This window comes from Priapulus caudatus, unplaced genomic scaffold (assembly GCF_000485595.1).
Source record: "Priapulus caudatus unplaced genomic scaffold, Priapulus_caudatus-5.0.1 Scaffold45, whole genome shotgun sequence".
Lineage (NCBI taxonomy): Eukaryota > Metazoa > Priapulida > Priapulimorpha > Priapulimorphida > Priapulidae > Priapulus > Priapulus caudatus.
The window spans coordinates 585,942-606,812 of record NW_014577106.1 but is presented as its reverse complement, the minus strand read 5'-3'; the positions used below and the strand labels follow the sequence as shown (position 1 = coordinate 606,812).

The following is a 20,871-nucleotide window of genomic DNA, read 5'->3' as shown; positions in this document are numbered from 1 at the left end:
ATCATACGTAGTAGCAACAACTATTGCAAGACAGAATAGGTAAGCACTCATCCATTTACCTTACGCAATACAGACCGGCTGCAAATTGCAATAGAGAGCTGCCACTGCTGTAACCAATTAAGCAGGCAAAAACTGCACAACACATGCACTGGCAGCAGCCACTGGCAGTGGCCATACGTTAGCATGTAACATACTGACAGTAACAGAATGACATAGAAATTATACGATTAGGGAACATACACCTTCTTTAGCCAAATTTAGCTTTTGAAATATTCACTGTGACATTGTAGCCTCATACATCCAGCATGTATAGATTCCTACTAGCAAACCCGGCAGTCAAATTCTTTCTAACAGACAGTCAACAAATCCAAGTTTAACGCCTCCCTTGAGGGTCAAAAGGTATCCAACCACTTACTCTTCGCATGTCAGCAGAAGCGGACATTTCATGTCCTTTCAATAAAGCCATAAAAATCTAGGTCACCGGCTTGAAACAAAAAAGTTTTTCAATCGCTCCGTCAGACCATGTCCTCAGAAAATGTCTAAAATTCTGCCCTGTGCCCACTGACCTTTGACCTGTGACCTCAATTTTCGGCACAGTGATGCTTTTCCTACCATGATGCTATACACCGACTATCACGAGCCTAGTCGAGCCGTTTAGATTTGTGCCGCAATTCTGCATTTCCTCCCTATACCTTAAGTTAAGGAGTGAATGTTCCCCCTTCTTTTACACCTCTTGACCTTTGACCTTGACCCCCAGCTTCGCCATCCCAACTCGTTTCGATTACCCCCCCACATCCCGAATATCGTGACGTACGTCGAGGGACGGTTAAGATTTGTGTGCTCCAACTGTTGACAGACGCACGGACGGACGCACGGACGATCATGCGATTCTACAAGCTGCATCTGACTATGTCAGATGAGCTAAAAATTATGCATATATGTTTATAATTATGCTACGTAGGAATTTATCTAATACCCCCGTACAGACTACGAATTTGACATGGTACTAAACTAGCACGCGTTAGACGCGCGTCGAACACGCACTAAATATAGCAGTGTGTACACTAAAGTCCAAAATTTTCTGCTTTCCATATCCAAAATTCCGCTTGTAAATTTGGCAATTTTCCGACTTTCAAAAAAAACTGAAAGCATACTATTAACTATTTACTTGCCTCATTGTAGGCGCCCCTCGATGTCCCCATTGAATACTGTGTCTATTTTTAGAGCGGGCCGCGCAGAGGCTTGTGGTACAACAAGTTTCCGTTTCTGTTTCTGTTGTAGTACGTTGCAGTATCCAAAATTGGCATCGAGGCAACGGAATCGGGAGAGGGCTAATTATTTTAGAATTGATGTTGGCTGAGCTTAGATGTAAATGTTAATTCAAGTGTGAAAATTGACTGCATTGCAGTAGCGCGAATTGTCCATGGAAATTTCCGATCAGGTGATGCAATCGGATTGTTATGATGCAGATGGGAGATCGATCATAGGCCTCCTACATGCGTTATTATGGTGAAATATTAATTTCGTGAGTTTATTATTCTTTATTAAGATGAATTTAAAGCAGATTTTCTTATTATTATTTTTTTTCAGTTTTTATTTAATTAAATTTCGTTTTTTTGTCTTTTTTTGAGGTTTTTTTTCTTTTTTCTCAAAACTGCGTTTTCCGCGATTCACGCAAATTCCGCGATTTTCGCGAATATTCCGCAACGCGGAGGACTGGACTTTAGTGTACACGCTATCCCGCTCCAAGTTAGCCCCCCTTACGAAGCAGGGCTAACTTAGTGCGCACCAAGTTTTCCCGCTCTAAAGCTGTGTCTGTACGCAATCCGGTGCCTAGTGCGCGCTAAGTTTCGCAATGAACATGCGCATAGCCTTGTTTTGGTCACGTAATTGTACGCTCGCTGTACCTCGCTGTCTGCAGAGTGACGTGGCGAGCAGGAAACTGAGCGGTGGGAGAACAGATGACTCATTTAAAGTAGGGTCAAATATGCAGTCTGTACGCTCCTAGTTAGCGCGCGTCTGACGGGCGCTAAAATTCGTAGTCTCTAATTTCTGGGCATAAGCCATAATACTCTGGATAAAACAAATTATCACTTTTATTACAATTAAGCTCCCGATATGCGCATTAAAAGGGGCAGCTTCCATCATCAGTGCTATAGCTATCATAAACACCAGCCATTTTTTAACACATGCTTTCAGTAGTTTTAGTAACACTGTCACTGAAGCAAGCTGCAAGAAATTGTTTTCAAAATATAAATAAGATATTAGCATACAGCAAGAGAAAAGAACACATTCACACACCCGCGCGCAAGCTAGCACATACACACACACCGACACACATGCATATATACCATACCTATCCCCGCTTCGCAGTGTTTACAGACAAATTTCATACCACAATGACGAATAATAATGAAGGAAACAAGCTGATAGGCGCCTCCAGCAGAGTTTACAATTCTTCCGGAAGGGTGTAAATTGTAATACATATTAATCATGCAGTTCACATTCAAAAATACCTAACGATATCTTGACATACACGCCTCCCTCCGTTAAGTTAAGACGACAGTAATGCATAACAAGCACAACCACGCGCAGAACACTTTCTCAAAGTAGATGAAATCACCGATTGAATGAATGTTTTCTCGCACATCGCCTAACGGTATTGATTACCAAGAAGCCTATAGTGTGCTGTCTGTCCAATATGCGCGCTGCAGAATGAGTGGGATGTCAGAATGAGTTTATGAAGCAATGCTATCTGAAATCAAGGCGACGTTAAGCCTGCCGCACACGGTGTGTCTTGTGCTGCGCCATCGGACACGCGTGCCTGATGGCGCAGCACAAGACACACCGTGTGCGCGTGCAAACACAGCGATTTCTTGCGTGTGGAAAATATCACACGTGTTTGATATTTTCTGGCCGTTGCTGGCCAGATTCCACACGTGTGTGCGGAGTCGCTGTGTCATATTGGCACACCGCGCCTCATGTAACCGACAATAGCCAGCAGGTCAAGCGAGTCACGTGATCTTAACTTGCCGGTTGCAGCGCGGTTGCACTTGCGGTACACGCTACGTACACGCAGATCACGTACGTACACGCGGGTACAGCACAGTGCACGCGGGTACACGCACGTACACGCGGTACACGCACGTAGCACGCAGGTCACGCACGTACAGCGCCACGTACACGCGGGTTACACGCGGAATACACGTACGTACACGCACGTACACGCACGTACACGCGGATACACGCACGTACACGCACGTACACGAACGTACACCGCGGTACACGCGGATACACGCACGTACACGCGGATACACGCACGTACACGCCAGTACACACAGATACACGCACAGTACACGCGGGTGCCACGCGGATACACGCACGTACACGCCGGGTACACGCGTATACACGCACGTACACGCGGGTACACCCAGATACACGCACGTACACGCGGGTACACGCACGTACACACAGATACACGCATGTACACGCGGGTACACGCACGTACACGCAGATACACGCACGTACACACAGATACACGCGGGTACACGCACGTGCACCGGTTAACGCAGCGCGTGTACACGCAGTACACGCAGACAGTAACGCACGCGGGTACACGCACGTACACGCAGATACACGCACGTACACACAGATACACGCACGTACACGGGGGTACACGGAGTATACACGCACGTACACGCACGTACATTGCGGTACACTCACGTACACGAAGATACACGCACGTACACGCGGATAAACGCACGTACACGCGGGTACACGCACGTACACGCACGTACACGCACGTACACACAGATACACGCACTACACGCGGCGTACACGCACGTGCCCGTGCGTGTACCCGCGTGTACGTGCCCGTGTATCTCCGTGTACCGCGTGTACTGTGCGTGTATCTCCGTGTACGCCCCCCCCCGTGTACGTTGTGCGTGTACCGCGTGCACGTGTGTGTTCCGCGTGTACATGCGTGTATCTGTGTGTACGTGCGTGTACCCGCGTGTACGTGCGTGTATCCGCGTGTACCCGCGTGTACGTGCGTGTATACGCGTGTACCCGCGTGTACGTGCGTGTACGTGCGTGTATCCGCGTGCACCCGCGTGTACGTGCGTGTATCTGTGTGTACGTGCGTGTACGTGCGTGTATCCGCGTGTACGTGCGTGTACGTGCGTGTATCCGCGTGTACCCGCGTGTACGTTCGTGTACGTGCGTGTACGTGCGTGTACGTGCGTGTACGTGCGTGTATCCGCGTGTACGTGCGTGTACGTGCGTGTATCCGTGTACCGCGTGTTACGTGCGTTTACGTGCGTGTACCTGCGTTACGGTACGCTGTACGTGCGTGTACCGCGCTGCACGTGCGTGTACCCGCGTGTACGTGCGGTATCCCGCGTGTACGTGCGTGATCTGCGTGTACGTGCGTGTACCGCAGTGCAACCGCGCTGCAACGCAAGTTAAGATCACGTACTCGCTTGACCTGCTGCTATTGGTCGGTTACATAGAGCCGGTGTGCAATATGACACAGCGACTCCGCACCACGGTTGTGGAATCTGCCACACGTGGCAGAAAATATCAAACACGTGTGATATTTTCCACACGCAAGAAATGCGCTGTGTTTGCACGCGCACACGGTGTGTCTTGTGCTGCGCCATCAGGCCACGCGTGTCCGATGCGCCGCACAAGACACACCGTGTGCGGCAGGCTTTACGCAGTTTGCAAATGATGTTATATTAAATGACGTGGGACTAATGAGCAACATTATTACGTAGAGGGTGTTGAAACAAGCTAGTTTACACTATCCGGCTGGTGTGACCCACGCGGCCACGCCACATGCACACTCCTTCCTTTACATATTTTACACCCAAACCTCTGAGAGACTGCTAACTGTTGAAATGATGGTATTTTACAATATTCGCTTGCATATTTAATATATCTAAATTCAATCTCAATAGTGAATAAGTACCTGCTACCTTAAGGAACATGATGTAAAATGTAAATTACTGAAATTTTAAAAACTACTCATTTACGGATAACAAATAACGAATTTCATCTAAAACAGATCCTGTGTAACAGCTAAAATATCATATGATATCAAGAGTCCGTAAGAGGGATTAGAGTCTCTATTATGATAGAGATTCTAATGATATGATGATGATAGATTGGATGCATGCAGAGTCCTGATAGAGATTGATGGATATATGATGATAGTCTCTATTTTGGACTCTTGATCATATCCATAAACTGTGCATTTTCTCATCACTGTAGTATACTGACGTTGCTATAGTAAACGGGCGTACCAGCTGCCGAGTGAGTCATGAGAAATAGCTCACCTTTTAGATGAAACAGCCCGAGAGCTCGAACGAGATATATCGAGCCTTAGGCTATGGCAACTTGTTTTATCAAAACAACCAACATCATGTATGCGCTCAAATGCCCCTCCTCCAACAATAGCTGACTGAACGTGTAAAAATTGAGTTTAATCAAGTTAAGGTCGGAGAAACAAATGTGTGCGTGAGAGCCAAAGCATATTTGCAGTAATGCAAACAGTTCATTTGTTAGCGTACGCATCTTTTCATGATTGAATTTCAGCACATCTGGTCCGTTGTCAGAAACTTCGTAAAGTTACGATTAATTTAAGTCTAATGTTAATGTTAAGGTTAATTTTAATAGCGTTGCCAGAAACCAACTTAACTAAACTTACTTAAGTGTAAATTTACCGATAACAGGAACTTCATCACAGGCTGCTGATTGGATGAGAATCGATCACAAATTCAAATTCATACACATTTATTGATAATCACAGTAATTTATGCATATTATGATGGCTAACACATATAAATAGTATTTGATGAAAAACGACACGGTCTTGAATTTATTCTGCACAACAAGACAAATTCTCACACTGTAGCAATTCTCACGAGACGCGAGAGTCGTGTGCGTCAGTGCAAAAGTATTTAAAACGAGAACAAATGCCATAGGCATTTGTAAATGTTTTGACACTTTTGTTTTGGCTTCACGATCGGTAGATAATTATTGTTTTTGACGTGTTTTTCAAGAAAAACAACATGATATTACTCATTAATATAAAATTTAATATCACTATAATTAGTAATTCTTAGTCTAAATGTGTTATTTTCATCTTAATATTAAAGTTAAGCGAGGGTCTAGGATCTCTTAAGTTAAGAGAGAAAATTAGCGAGAATTTTTAATTCTCTTAACTTTACGAAGTTTCTGGCAACGCTTTAACAGAAAAAAGTTAATGTTAAGGTTAATGTTAAGACTAATTTTTTTTCTTACAACGGGCCCCCTGGTGTTCAGATTTGTCCCTGTACCGCCTGTATACCATCTTTACAATGTATCGATAATAGTCCAGGCATTATGTGATATGACCTCGGGCAAATTGGCAACAGAAAGGTGTCTCAACTGTTTATGCTCTTGAGGTGTCCACTATCAACATATCAAAACTCTTAAAGGAATCCTGCGTGGTGGAGATTCCATGGCGGCCACTTTTTCAAAATTGCCCCATAAAAAACTGATATTTCCCTATATCTCTGCTTCTAAATAACATAGAGCTTTTTGATTTTAAGTGCTAAACATACATTTTCAGGGACAAGGAATCAATGAAATACATTTGATAAGCTAAACCTAGCCAAAAGCCGAAATGGCAGCCATTTTCAATAATACATCGGGGCCTAACTGCTGTTGACAGACTTCATTTTCAGACACGCGGTTTCTTCACATTCTTCTTTTGGCTTAGGGTTGGAAGAAAACAGGTCTCATGACTTGAGGTTGGTGTGGTAGATGAGCAGGATGAACAGATCTGTATCAGTGGTGGCTGCAGACTCCACTGCCTTCTGCACTATGAGCTGAGATCAGCGTCCCCTGCAGAATGATGTGTCTGGCAGTTCTGTGCCCGTAGTTGGGCTGAGCATGTTGATGAAGCGCGCTTGTTTAATTTGTCTTGTTTGCCAGGAATTGGTCGTTCTTCATTTGTAGACCTGCATATCTTCATCAAACGTCCCTGCTCCAGCATTCGCTCTCGTACGTCTCTGGAGTGTTGTTCCTTTGTTGATGTACCGATCATAGCCATCAAACACGGACTGTTTGCCTGTCCATTACTTCTTGTGGACATACTCTGTGTATTGCGTGCAGATACCTTTGTATATATTGAGCCACGTTCCCATGGAATGCGTGGACTAGGTGCATCGTGTGTCAGGAGTGTCCAGATAGCATCTGCTAGCACTGCCTTCTGTGGCTGTCGGAGCAGCAGTGTGGAATCAACAGAGCTGGTGGGTAACTGCACAGCTTCATATTTGAACAACAGACTCCCAGATCCTCTGTAGCATTTTGCAGCAATGTCAGTCGCTGGAAAAGCAAGCTTGGGATCCACCTGTACTGCCTCACCATCAATCTTTACTGCCAATTTCGCGCCAGCCAAGGTGATGGCCTATCCTTCCTCTTGAATGTGTAGTCAGGCAGCAGTTTGTCCATCCATGTGGTCAGGCATAGCTGCTTCCAACAGTTTTCGCTGAGTCCACATTGACTGTGCTAGTTGCATGCACCCCTGTCGAGATGCGGCGCAACTCGCGATCTGAGCTGAAGGGTTTCTCTCTTGCAGATAGCTGATTAACTGCATGTGTGTCTTCTTATGTCACGTGCTTGTCTAGCATTTGTCATGTCCTTGTTTTGTTCACCGAGTGTTGTAGTTGACGCCTGTGGAGCTCTGCATAGCATTGTTGACTTCAGCACAGGCAAGCATGGAGAGCAGCCATATGAACACTGTTGCTCTGTCATGCCTCGCCCTCTCGTCAGGCCACTGCTGCGTGCTTCATACTCCTCATCAGGACCCTGTTCGATGGTGGATCTGACGGCACAGTGACCAGCCCATAGGCCGAAATCACTTTTTTCTGACAACACTGGAACCGCTTCTTCGAATTGTTGCGTACACATCTGGATGATTCATCCTTGAGCTTGCTATCGCCTGCCACATAGAGGCTGCGTGCTGATATTGGTTGTAGAGCGTTGTGCCCAGCAGCGCTGTCAGGGTTAGCGCAGCATTTCTGACTTACAGCTTCAAGGTGCAACGCCCATTGCCAATGCCGCTCTTGCTCGTGACAAACTTCGCGTAGTATGCCCACCATCTCCATGTACTGCTAACCAAAATGATTGCGTAGTCCTAGGGACTTTCAAGAATTCCGCGTTTTGGCCCTTGAGGAGCTCCTTGGTGCCTGGTTAACACATCTCTTTAGCAGAACTCTCCTTCTGCAGACACGAAACCTTTACTATCAGGTTCTTTGTAGAGCGGGCAGCAACAGTTCATCAAAGATCAGTGTTAACCAGTTCGCGTCTGTCGTAGGCTTCAATCATCTGGTGACACTTTGCCTTCATTTGGTTTCTCCTCCACTTCATGTGGCCCTCTGCAGCATGGTTGAGGGGTGGCCACATCAAGTACGGTCTGACAAAATCAAGGCATTCAGTGCACGCATCAACAAGGAGGCATGGTCTGCTCTACTGTCGTCGCAATAGCTTGCTCTGTCTATCATATGTACCACCGCGTTGTCTGCATAGATTAGCTACAAGAATCCTGCAGTTCCTGATTCCAGCCATGAGGTGCCCGATGCTTACCAGAAAACTCGATTTCTGCTGGTGAAAGCCCCAGGCGCAAGACGATGTCATTCAAGACTATCTTCTTGTGGCCGCTCAGTCTTCATGATCATAGAGCGGCTTTCCACCATAGTGGTGTGCCGTCAAAGGTGCATGATGGGCGTAACACCATGGCCGACGCAGCATGCTCACACACAACTTCAGTGTTGGAATAGTGCACCGTTGTGTGACAGGCACCATGACATTGTGGGGTTGTGGCTGCATTTCGCTTTTTCGTCAGGTTTAGGCTTATTGAAATTGTGTGTCATGGATTCCTTGTCCCTGAAAATGTATGTTCAGCACTTAAAATCAAAGCTCTGATGTTATTTAGAAGCGGAGATATAAAGAAATATAAGTTGTATGGAGACCATTTTGAAAAACGGCCGCCATGGAACCTTCCACCACCAGGATTCCTTAAGAGTTTTGATATGTTATAGAGGATATCTTTCTGGGTATAAAACAGTTGACAGACTTTCTGTTGCAATTTGTCCGAGGTTGACCCCATTTTTTTCACAAAATGCCTGGACTATAAGGCAGCAGCAGGGTATTAGCTAGGAATGAGTATTGTAGGAGCGCAATTTTTATGTGTCTCAGCCAAGACCGCCGTAGGCGTTCACGGGGGGGGGGGGAGTACGGGGGCCTCCCCCGGAAAATGTTTAAATTTGTTAAATTTAAATTTTTTTATTTTTTTGGCCGTGCAGTTTCAAAACTGACCGTGCAAATCACGGCTGCACGGCTCGCTGGTTAATACGTTGTAAGGCAGCTAGGGTACCAGGTAAAGTCAGCAGGTGTATATAGTATAGGGTTGCAAAATTCCCGGGAATTTTGAACGACGGAAGTTCCCACTAGGAACTTTAGTAAATTTTTAGCAGTTTTCTGAAACCGCGAGAAAATAAAACATGTTCAATGTGCTGATATCAAAAATATGGGTGACCTTGAGAATGAGGGATTTCAGGGTAGCTATAAACAGTTGCTTAATAAGAAAGCAGATTACACTTTTACTAATAGAGCAGCTAGTGAATAAAAGTAATCTGAAAATATTTATTACATATTTGGTGTTGAACTGTGGAATTCAGGAATACATTACACATGTTTCAAAGTCAAGTGAGCATCAATCCTAAACAATACAAGACATCGGCATATTATGCTGTACACAAATACTTGCGAGATGTTATATGCCCCTAACATTAGTAACCGTGCTTAAATGTATCAAATCAGCTTGAATTCGTATACGGGAGATAAAATTAAAAGGTAACTTTTTGATGTTACGAGCGTTGATTAGGCAGTGAAATCACATGATTTAGTTTCCTGATTTTCATAATCAAAACGTTTGTTTTGTAATTTTAACAAGAATATTTTGCAAATTTGTTGTAATATGACACATTTATGGTGCTAGTGCCCGTTGTCAGATACATCGTAAATTTACATAGAGTAAAATTAATGCCATAATAATATTCACTAGATATATTTAAAGTCAGGAGAGAATATTTATTTGTTTCAGAAAAGATTTATTTGTTTGTTGCACGCGTACATGTATGCATGCACGGCTGTGTGAGCCCATGCTTGCCTGCGTGCGTGCGTGCGTGCGTGCATGCATAACTGTGTGAGCCCATGCTTGCCTGTCTGCGTGCGTGCGTGCATGCATAACTGTGTATAAAGGTCGCAGTGACCTGGTTTTGGTACGCTGCTCACCTTCTCCCCAAGATGTGTAAGTATACCAAGTTTGGTAGCGCTAGATCAATTAGGGGTCGAGTTATAGAGCGGAAGCGAAATTGTCTGCGACGGCCGCTGGGGAGACATAAAGCCGACTTCGTCGCGGGGGATACAATTACAGTAATATCGAAGGAGCGTACTAGCACCTGGTCAACGCAATTCAGCTATGTCAACTTGCTGCGCCGTGTTAATTAGCCGCACGCCTCCACGCCAATTAGCTAACAATATATATACTCCATCCAGTGTGGGAGGAAGTAGACATAGGAGAAGGCCAGTCAGAACAATTTTCACAAAAACACCAACCCTAACAACAAGTGCCGCAGAGCGACAGGGCTCATCTGGTGTCTGGTGTTCTGCTGATAAATTCATTTGTGCATAGCAAGACGTCCTATACATACGTTCATTTCTAACCCCAAAAAACAACACTTCAAACTAGTGTAATAAAATTCCGATAGATGGCGGGCCGCTATCAAAGGCATCGTTGCATGGGTGTTGCTATCCCCCGGGCGTGGAGGGGGGGTCACGTGATACAGTTGACGTATACTTCAAAATTATTACTCATCCGGTAACGCTAACTACAACACCTCCAACGATAACCATAATACTAAACATATATATCTCGGAGCGCTATATATAGGTCCAAAAATCCACAAAAATTAATCTATGGTGTGGGGACAGATATCATGATGCAAAAGCCCTAACCCTAACCCAATCCCTAACCCTAATCCTAACCCTAACCCTAACCCTGACCCTAACCCTAATCCTAACACTATCCTAACACTAGTATAGTGCTGCCACGTTGCGGTAACCTCCCTCCACGCCCGGGGGATAGCATTACCCTCGTTGGATCCGTCAGCCAAAGCATGGCAGCTGTCAGTGTGACGACAGATTGCAAAAAGCAGGAGTGAATAATTACCATATTATTACTAGAGATAACGTGCGTTCTATGGTGTCAGGTAATAAGGTACATTAAACCGCTTGCGAGGCACATCTGGCTCGTTACAAAATAGCTCAATGGTTGATACAACCAGAGCAGCTCGTGCAAGTATCTGTAAACTAATTTCAGTACAAGGTAGGCCAGTGATTAGTGGACCGAATAAGCTCAAGAACGTACACACTTGTGTCTATATTGGTGCCAAAAATTTGATGAGAAAATTCCTCTGAGCCTCACTCCTGGGTAATTATTTGAGTGCTAGTGACTGTATTCCAACTATTCATAATGTACACTACAGAATCTCATATATAAGTCATCTCATTATCTCCTAAGTAAGCGTTGTTCAAGTAAGAGTTATGTGTGGAATTTCACTGTAAAATGGGAGCTTTCCACAACCGCAGGTACTCGCCAACGCAGTTGAGAAACAAATCAATGTTTAACCCTCCTCTTGAGGGTCAAAAGGTTATCCGACACTTACTCTTCGCATGTCAGCAGAAAGTACATTTCATGGTCCTTTCAATAAAGCCATTTGCGTGCGTGCGTGCGTGCATGCATAACTGTGTGAGCCCATGCTTGCCTGCCTGCGTGCGTGCGTGCATGCATAACTGTGTGAGCCCATGCTTGCCTGCCTGCGTGCGTGCGTGCATAACTGTGTGAGCCCATGCTTGCCTGCCTGCGTGCGTGCGTGCGTGCATGACTGTGTGGGCCCATGCTTGCCTGTCTGCGTGCGCGCGTGCGTGTATGACTGTGTGAGCCCATGCTTGCATTTCTGAGCGCGTAGGTACATACATGCCCGTGTGCGCCCATGCTTGCCTCCCTGAGTGTGTGCGTGCGTGCATGCCCATGTGAGCCCACGCTTGCCTGCCTGCGTGTGTATACGTGCACGCCTGCCTGCATGTGTGCATGCACAGTTTTCCACACGAGTCATTTCAAGTCCACATACATTGTGATCAGACACTTACCATTGTGGTGTCAATTACACTTGCGGTGATTACCATTTTATCCTAATACAATGTTAGTGAGTGATATAGCAACGTCGCTCATGATAGATCCAGTGCTGCCAAATTTATGAAACTGGACCATGTGCATAACTGCCAAACGAGTTGCCACAGCTCGACTTTCCCCCCACCTCAGTGCGAATTAATTCACTGACGAAAATTGTAAATAATAATGTTAGTTGATTACATGCTTTGCAGTAATTCTATTAGCATATTGCACTGTAAAAAATGCGGCCGCAAATTAAAGTTTAATTCCTGTAAGTAACACAGTATCTTAAAGAGAGTAATGGGTTCATCCGTTTTTTTAGATACGTTCGAATAGCATAATGATATTATAGTCTAAGTTACCTTCAGGAAAGTGGCATCACGCATCACGTTGCTGTAACCAACTCAGGGGTCGAAATAAGCGATGGTCCGATGGTCCGGAGCCATCAAATAATCAGGAGGACCATCCGATTTTTAAAGTCAATGGTCCAACAGACCATTGCATATTTCGGTCCCATTTTACGGTAATTTTCTTTGAAGCTTCCACGTTTCGATTATTGCTAATGCAGTGTTGACCATAGCAAATATATGGCATGATGTAACAATGAGAACAATTTGAAATTTAGGAGGACCATCTAAATTTCAAACTAGATGGTCATGTGGACCATCTTTTTTTCTCCTTATTTCTACCCGGCTTGCAACTCACCATAATGTGATCTTGCTTCTGTCTAAAAACAGCACGCCTGGCCACTGCAGTATCAGGTTTCTCCGACCATACGGGGATGTCAGAGCTATGGCATTTCTCCACACACTTATTCCTCATTTCATCAGACTGGCGATAATTAGTCGTGAACACAGCAGCACCACTGAAATACAATAAACACGATGCTAGAAAGAATCCTTGTCTCTTCAATATCGAATGGTTTTCCAGAGAGGAAATTTTAAAGCAACCCTACACAAGCCATGCATGCATTGTTTGTCCATGATTACTCCTAACAGTGTAACAGTATAACCCCCTATGAGGAAGGGGAGAAGGGAGAAGGTGGTGGAGGAGGGGAGAAGCTGGTGGAGAAGGAGGAGGGGGAGAAGCTGGTGGAGAATGAGGAAGGGGAGAAAGGAGAAGCTGATGGAGAAGGGAGAAGCTGGTGGAGGAGGAGAGGGAGAAGCTGGTGAAGAAGGAGGAAAGGGAGAAGGGAGAAGGTGGTGGAAGAGGAAGGGGAGAAGGGAGAAGGTGGTGGAGGGGGAGAAGCTGGTGGAGGAGGGGGAGAAGCTAGTGGAGAAGAAGGAAGGCGAGGAGGGGGAGAAGGGAGTGGTGGAGGAGGAGGGGAAGAGGGGAGAAGCTGGTGGAGGAGGTGGGGGAGAAGCTGGTGGAGAAGGAAGAAGGGGAGAAGGAAGAAAGTGGTGAAGGAGGAGGGGAGAAGTTGGAGGAGAAGGAGGGGGAGAAGGGAGAAGGTGGTGGAGGAGGGGGAAGGGAGAAGCTGGTGGAGAAGGAGGGGTAGAAGCTGGTGGAGAAGGAGGAAGGGGAGAAGGAGGGGGAGGGAGGAGGAAGTTTAGAGTAGTACTAGTAGGTGGAGTAGGGAGAAGCTAGTAAAGAATGAGGAAGGGGAGAAGGGAGATGGTGGAGGAGGGGGAGAAGCTGGTGGAGAAGGAGGAGGGGGAGAAGCTGGTAGAGAAGGAGGACGGGGATGAAGGGGAGAAGGGAGCTGGTGGATGAGGAGGGGGAGAAGGGAGAAGCTGGTGGCGAAGGAGGAGGGGGAGAAGCTGGTGGAGAATGAGGAAAGGGAGAAGGGAGGTGGTGGAGAAGGAGTGGAGAAGCTGGTGGAGAAGGAGGAAAAGCTGGTGGAGAATGAGGAATGGGGAGAAGGGAGAAGCTGGTGGAGGAGGAGGAGGGGGAGAAGCTGGTGAAGAAGGAGGAAGGGGAGAAGCTGGCGGAGAAGGGAGAAGCTGGTGGAGGAGGGGGAGAAGCTGGTGGAGGAGGAAGGCGAGGAGGGGGAGAAGGGAGCTGCTGGAGGAGGAGGGGAGAAAAGAGAAGCTGGTGGAGGACGAGGGGGAGAAGCTGGTAGAGAAGGAGGAAGGGGAGAAGGGAGAAGGTGGTGAATGAGGAGGGGAGAAGCTGGTGGAGGAGGGGGAGAAGGGAGAAAGTGGTGGAGGGGGAAGGGAGAAGCTGGTGGAGAAGGAGGAAGGGGAGAAGGGAAAAGCTGGTGGAGAAGGAGGAAGGGGAGAAGGGAGAAGCTGGTGGAGAAGGAAGGGGAGGAGGGGAGAAGGGAGCTGGTGGAGGAGGGGGAGAAAGGAAAAGCAGGTGGAGAGGGAGGAAGGAGAGAAGGGAGAAGGTGGTGGAGGAGGAGGGGAGAAGCTGGTGGAGGAGGAGAAGCTGGAGAATGAGGAAGGGGAGAAGGGAGAAGCTGGTGGAGAAGGAGGAAAGGGAGGAGGGGGAGAAGGGAGAAGCTGGTGGGGAAGGAGGAAGGGGAGAAGGGAGAAGGGGGTGGAGGAGGATGGGAGAAGCTGGTGGAAAAGGAGGAGGGGGAGAAGCTAGTGGAGGAGGGGGAGAAGCTGGTGGAGAAGGAGGAAGGGGAGAAGGGGGAAGCTGGTGGAGTCACACACACACACACACACACACACACACACACACACACACACACACACACACACACACACACACACACACACACACAAGATTTCACATTTATAATTTGTTATATCCTTTGTACATTAATATGTTACTTTTTTTTATTTTCTAGGCATCAAGGACAATCTGATAACATAGTATCATCATGGCAGAAGCAGATGCTATTATCTCCAAATACCTGGGTAAAATCTGCATTGTCCTAGTCCTGATTTACTCAATTAGGAAGTACGTGTTACCACTCTTAATTAAACTACGAAGATATGTGTATTTTCAAAGCGAGAGAAGTAATTCAAAAAATCAAAATGCGCTTCTAAAAAAACGGAAAGCAGCGCTGTTTTCTGATCTTCATCATCATGGATCCCCGATGGCGATAGAGATACTAGAGATTGGTGCTGGTAGCGGCTCAAACTTTGGATTCTATCCGGCAAAATGCCGAGTCACGTGTGTCGACACCAAGCCACAGTATCAAGCCTACTTAAAGGAATGCATTGCGCAACACCCACATATTGCCAAGATTGCCTTTAAAATTGCAAATGCAGAGGACATGTGGGAGATAGCGTCAGACAGTGTAGATGCAGTGGTGGCAACCCAAGTCTTTTGCAGCGTATTGGATGCCGCTGCTGTACTTCGAGAAGTCAAGAGAATCCTTAAGCCGGTCAGTTTTTTCCATTTTTTATGCATTAAATTTCTCAATTTTTATGCAATCAATTTATTCATCTTTAGGTTAATTACCTGTTGCGTTGATCTGAAAATTACACAAGAACTATAAATACGTATGACGGTATGTGTAGAAATCACATATATAACCGAGTATGTGTAAATATATATAGCGTACAGATCAGGTATCTGTGCTTATATTTCAATAGTCTGTTCAAAAGTGTTGGTGTTACTTAATATGTAAGGTTAACTCTGTAAAACTTAATATTAATTCGTATATTTCCAGGGTGGTAAACTTTACTACATGGAACATGTTGGAGACAGAGTTTGGAGTTTTATCAGAGTTTTGCAGTATGTCTTCTATCTGCCTTGGAAGTATATACTGGAATGTGACATATGCAAGAACACTGGGTATATTATACAACAAAGTGGCTTAAAGATGGATACAGAAGAATACTACTATGCTGAAACCGGATTATATTTTGGCCGTCCACACATTATTGGCAGAGCTCAAAAGAGCCTTGAAATTAGCCATTGAATGTAAAACCGATATCGTATAGTCGATAGAATGTAAGTGTAATGTTAATATGTTATAATTTTTGGACATTTTGTATATGATGTGTGGCGCGTGATCATTCAGCTCAGGCTCTTGAGTGCGATTGCTCACCAAAAAATTTGACTACCCTGCCTCATGTAGACCTGGTATCTCGTCGTTACTCTAACTCTTCCTACATCTATCCTGTCAATTGTGAGCTATCACAGGATATTAGTCAGCTTGATCATCACTAGATCCCAGGATCAGATTCATTTGTAGCCTTGGCTATATTTAGGGCCATATTTAGGGACTCACGAATCATGATGAATGACAGCTATTCCACGCTTAGTCATTCGAAGGGATGGGCAACTTCATTCTCACGGTATTACACCCTTGCAGTACCAATCGGTTTAAAGGTGTACTATCAATTGTTGAGCAGTGCCCTGAGTGATTAACTCCAGGGGAAGTTACGATTTAATCTCCTATAATTATCCTTAAATCCGGTGATTAAATTTACCAACCTTGAGCTTGGTTAATTGTATTTAGGGCCTGATAATTTATTCTGTGAAGAAATGAACCCAGTTGTGAATTTTGGGCGGTGTCCATTTTGGCGCAATTACTGAATAATACAGTTTTGACAAAAAAAACAGTCATTGTAAAAAGTAGACAGCCCAATTGAGAATACACGACAAATATTCTCTCTCCCCTCCCCTCTCCCTCTCTGTCTTACTTTTTTCTCTCTCTCACACACACGCACGCACGCACGCACGCACGCACGCACGCACGCACGCACACACACACACACACACACACACACACACACACACACCAGTAATGCTTTCCCATATTTTCCCAACCACTGTCATATTTTGACACGTTCTGATACTTACCCGTATTTCTTGCATAACACTGTGTGTATACAACAAATAAAGCTAACTTAATTGTCTTAGAACACACACACACACCATTTTCACCAATATATATATTCTCCGATCCGTATTTCAAAGTAGATTTGTCTACATATTTCAACATCATGTGATTCTCGTATCCCACGAGATGCCATCGACTGATATACTGTTTTCTGTCTACAGCTCTACAATTTTTGCGTCCTTTGTCTACATTATGAGCTGGGGTGCGTACCACTCTAGAACAATTTCATGATCTGCAAAGCAAATGCATAGCAAATCTCACGAATGCAAGTGCAAGTTTACTGTTCATAAAATTTGCTGTTTTAACTTTTATAGCCTATAACAGCACACTCTTAGATTTATGCTGGAGTGACCAGTATTATGTCCAGTAATACTATTTTAAGAGGTGAGACCTAATTTTGGTTTTGATTTATTTGAGAGATAATAATTTTAAGACTAGCCGGATCTTCAAATGACTTTGATGCATGCTTTTAGCAATGGCATATAAACTGCAAAAGAGGATAATAGCAACTGAATGTTAGCTCATTCAACCGAGACATGGCAGTCTAGGCTAATTTGAAAAACGAAATACTAGCAACAAGTGCCGCAGAGCGACAGCGCTCAACTGACGTGTACTGTAGCCAGGTATTCTTCTGATAAACTCACTGGCAACCGAATCAAGTGTGCTCTCCTGCCACCGCGTTTGCGCTCAGAGCATATATCTAGGATACTACTAATACAGATCTAAAATCTATGATAGGCTTTGCTATACCTACTGGTAGTACAGTAATAAAGATACAGCTGTGTAACTTTAATGACTTCGCTATATATTAACATGTTATCATGGATATGCGTCGAGCGCGATGGTAGTGGTGGTAGGGTGGGAGGATTGGGATAGGGGGGGCTCTAATAGCAAAAGCAGTTCAGTCCGACTCCTTTGTTAACAGTCAACAAATCCATGTTTAATGTTAACCCTCCTCTTGAGGATCAAAAGGTTAACAGACACTTACTCTTCGCACGTCAGCACAAAGTAGATTTCATGGTCCTTTCAACAAAGTCATAAAAACGGTAGGTCAGTGCTGAAACAAAAAAGTTTTGCATTCGGTCCGTTAGACCATGTCCTTAGAAAATGTCTGATACCTTTCCCCCACTGCCCTTTGACCTGTAACCTCCAATTTCGCACTGGTGATGGGTTTCCTCCCCATGGCACTATACATCGAATATTAAGAGCGTAGGTCAAGCCGTTGAGATTTGTGCCGCAATTCCGTATTTCCTCCTATACCTTAAGTTAAAGGGAAAACATTCCCCTCCATTGACACATCTTGACCTTGGACCCTTGACCCCCAAATTTGACATCCCGAGTCCTTTTCGCGATCCCCCCCCGCCATCCCGAATATAAAGACCGTACGTCGAGCGGTTAAGATTTGTGCCCAACTGTTGACGGACGGCCGGACGGACGGACGGACGGACCATCATGCGATTCTACAAGCTGCAATTGACTTCGTCAGCTGAGCTAAAAACTAGAAATGGCAGTTGTCGCCAACTAGGTATCCCCGCGATCTAGTATGAATGAAATATCTCCGTAAGGACGTACAAGGTAGGTAAAGTAAAATAAGTCACAAAGACAAAGGTTTAATTGTTACACAACTCATCTGCCTCAGATGTGCAAGTATGTCAAATTTGGTTACCCTAGGGGGCTGGAGAGGAAAACTAAGTCCACGGTCAAGTTCAAACTAGGTCAGTGGTAAAAACACACTATAAAAAGAATCTTACTGTATAATACTGTGGTACACGGAAACAGTACATAATGGCAATGTATGCAAAGTATAGTAATTATATTAGCACACAGAGAAACAGGGATAATAAAGCTGTTAAGGTGTTACAACATACAAGGTTTACTTCTGAATGTCAAGGTATACAGGGTCATGGTCACTGTAGTACGTGGAGAGGACTCCAGATTGTACACTGTGGCAGTTCTTTGTGTAGATGTGATCCTGCATAATTAATGAGCTCGCGCAGTGCTAGCTCGCGCGCAGCAACTCTACACGTCGCCACAGTACACTGTGGCAGTTCTTTGTGTAGATGTGATCCAGCACTATGTTGATTAGGGTTAAACTAAAAGTCGGAGAGATTATCTTCAAGTCCACAGTAAAGGTCAAAGACAGGTGCCAATGCGCACTTTCTCTCTCAGACATGTAAGTATACCAAGTCTGGTTGCGCTAGGTCAATTCAGGGCCGAGTTATAGAGCGGAAGGAAAATATTATCAATTTCAAGGTCAAGGTGAAATAAAAGTTGCAGTGACCTGGTTTTGGTACGCAACACACCTTCTGCCCAAGATGTGTAAGTATACCAAGTTTGCCCGCGCTAGGTCAATTAGGGGCAGTTATAGAGCGGAAGGGAAATATGATCAAGGTCAAGGTCAAATAAAGGTCGCAGTGTCCTGGTCTTGGTACGCTGCTCACCTTCTCCCCAAGATGTGTAAGTATACCAAGTTTGGTCGCTCTGTGTTTGCACGCGCACACGGTGTGTCTTGTGCTGCGCCATCAGGCACGCGTGTCCGATGGCGCAGCACAAGACACACCGTGTGCGGCAGGCTTTACGCAGTTTGCAAATGAGGTTAATTAAATGACGAGGGACTAATGAGCAACATTATTACGTAGAGGGTGTTGAAACAAGCTAGTTTACACTATCCCGGCTGGTGTGACCCACGCGGCCACGCCACATGCACACTCCTTCCTTTACATATTTACACCCAAACCTCTGAGAGACTGCTAACTGTTGAAAATGATGTATTATTACAATATTCGCTTGCATATTTAATATATCTAAATTCATCTCAATAGTGAATAGTACCTGCTACCTAAGGAACATGATGTAAAATGTAAATTACTGAAATTTTAAAACTACTCATTACGGATAACAAATAACGAATTTCATTTCTAAAACAGATCCTGTGTAACAGCTATAAATATCATATGATATCAAGAGTCCGTAAGAGGGATAGAGTCTCTATTATGATAGAGATTCTAATGATATGATGATGATAGATTGATGATGCAGAGTCCTGATAGAGTATTGATGATATATGATGATAGAGTCTCTATTATGGACTCTTGATCATATCCATAAAACTGTGCATTTTCTCATCACTGTAGTATACTGACGTTGCTATAGTAACGGCGTACCAGCTGCCGATGTGAGTCATGAGAAATAGCTCACCTTTTAGATGAAACAGCCCGGAGCTCGAACGAGATATATCGAGCCTTAGGCTATGGCAACTTGTTTTATCAAAACAACCACATCATGTATGCGCTCAAATGCCCCTCCCTCCAACAATAGCTGACTGAACGTGTAAAAATTGAGTTAATCAAGTTAAGGTCGGAGAACAAATGTGTGCGTGAGAGCCAAAGCATATTTGCAGTAATGCAAACAGTTCATTTGTTACGTACGCATCTTTCATGATTGAATTTCAGCACATCTGGGGTCCGTTGTCAGAAACTTCGTAAAGTTACGATTAATTTTAAGTCTAATGTTAATGTTAAGGTTAATTTTAATAGCGTTGCCAGAAACCAACTTAAACTAAACTTACTTAAGTGTAAATTTACGATAACAGGAACTTCATCACAAGGCTGCTGATTGGATGAGAATCGATCACATAATTCAAATTCATACACATTTATTGTACATCACAGTAATTTATGCATATTATGATGGCTAACCACATATAAATAGTATTTGATGAAAAACGACACGGTCTTGAATTTATTCTGCACAACAAGACAAATTCTCACACTGTAGCAATTCTCACGAGACGCGAGAGTCGTGTGGTCAGTGCAAAAGTATTTAAAACGAGAACAAATGC

At 44.8% G+C, this 20,871-nt stretch overlaps 1 protein-coding gene across 3 annotated transcripts in view; it reads right to left on the bottom strand.

The window, feature by feature from the left end:
• Positions 1-20,871, bottom strand: part of LOC106820751 (PAS domain-containing serine/threonine-protein kinase-like) — a 68,557-nt gene that overhangs the window by 38,136 nt on the left and 9,550 nt on the right. For all 3 annotated transcript variants that reach the window (XM_014825298.1, XM_014825300.1, XM_014825299.1), the window contains exon 2: positions 12,989-13,148. In XM_014825298.1, the coding sequence (XP_014680784.1) occupies positions 12,989-13,148 (160 nt within the window). The remainder of the gene's footprint in view (positions 1-12,988; positions 13,149-20,871) is intronic.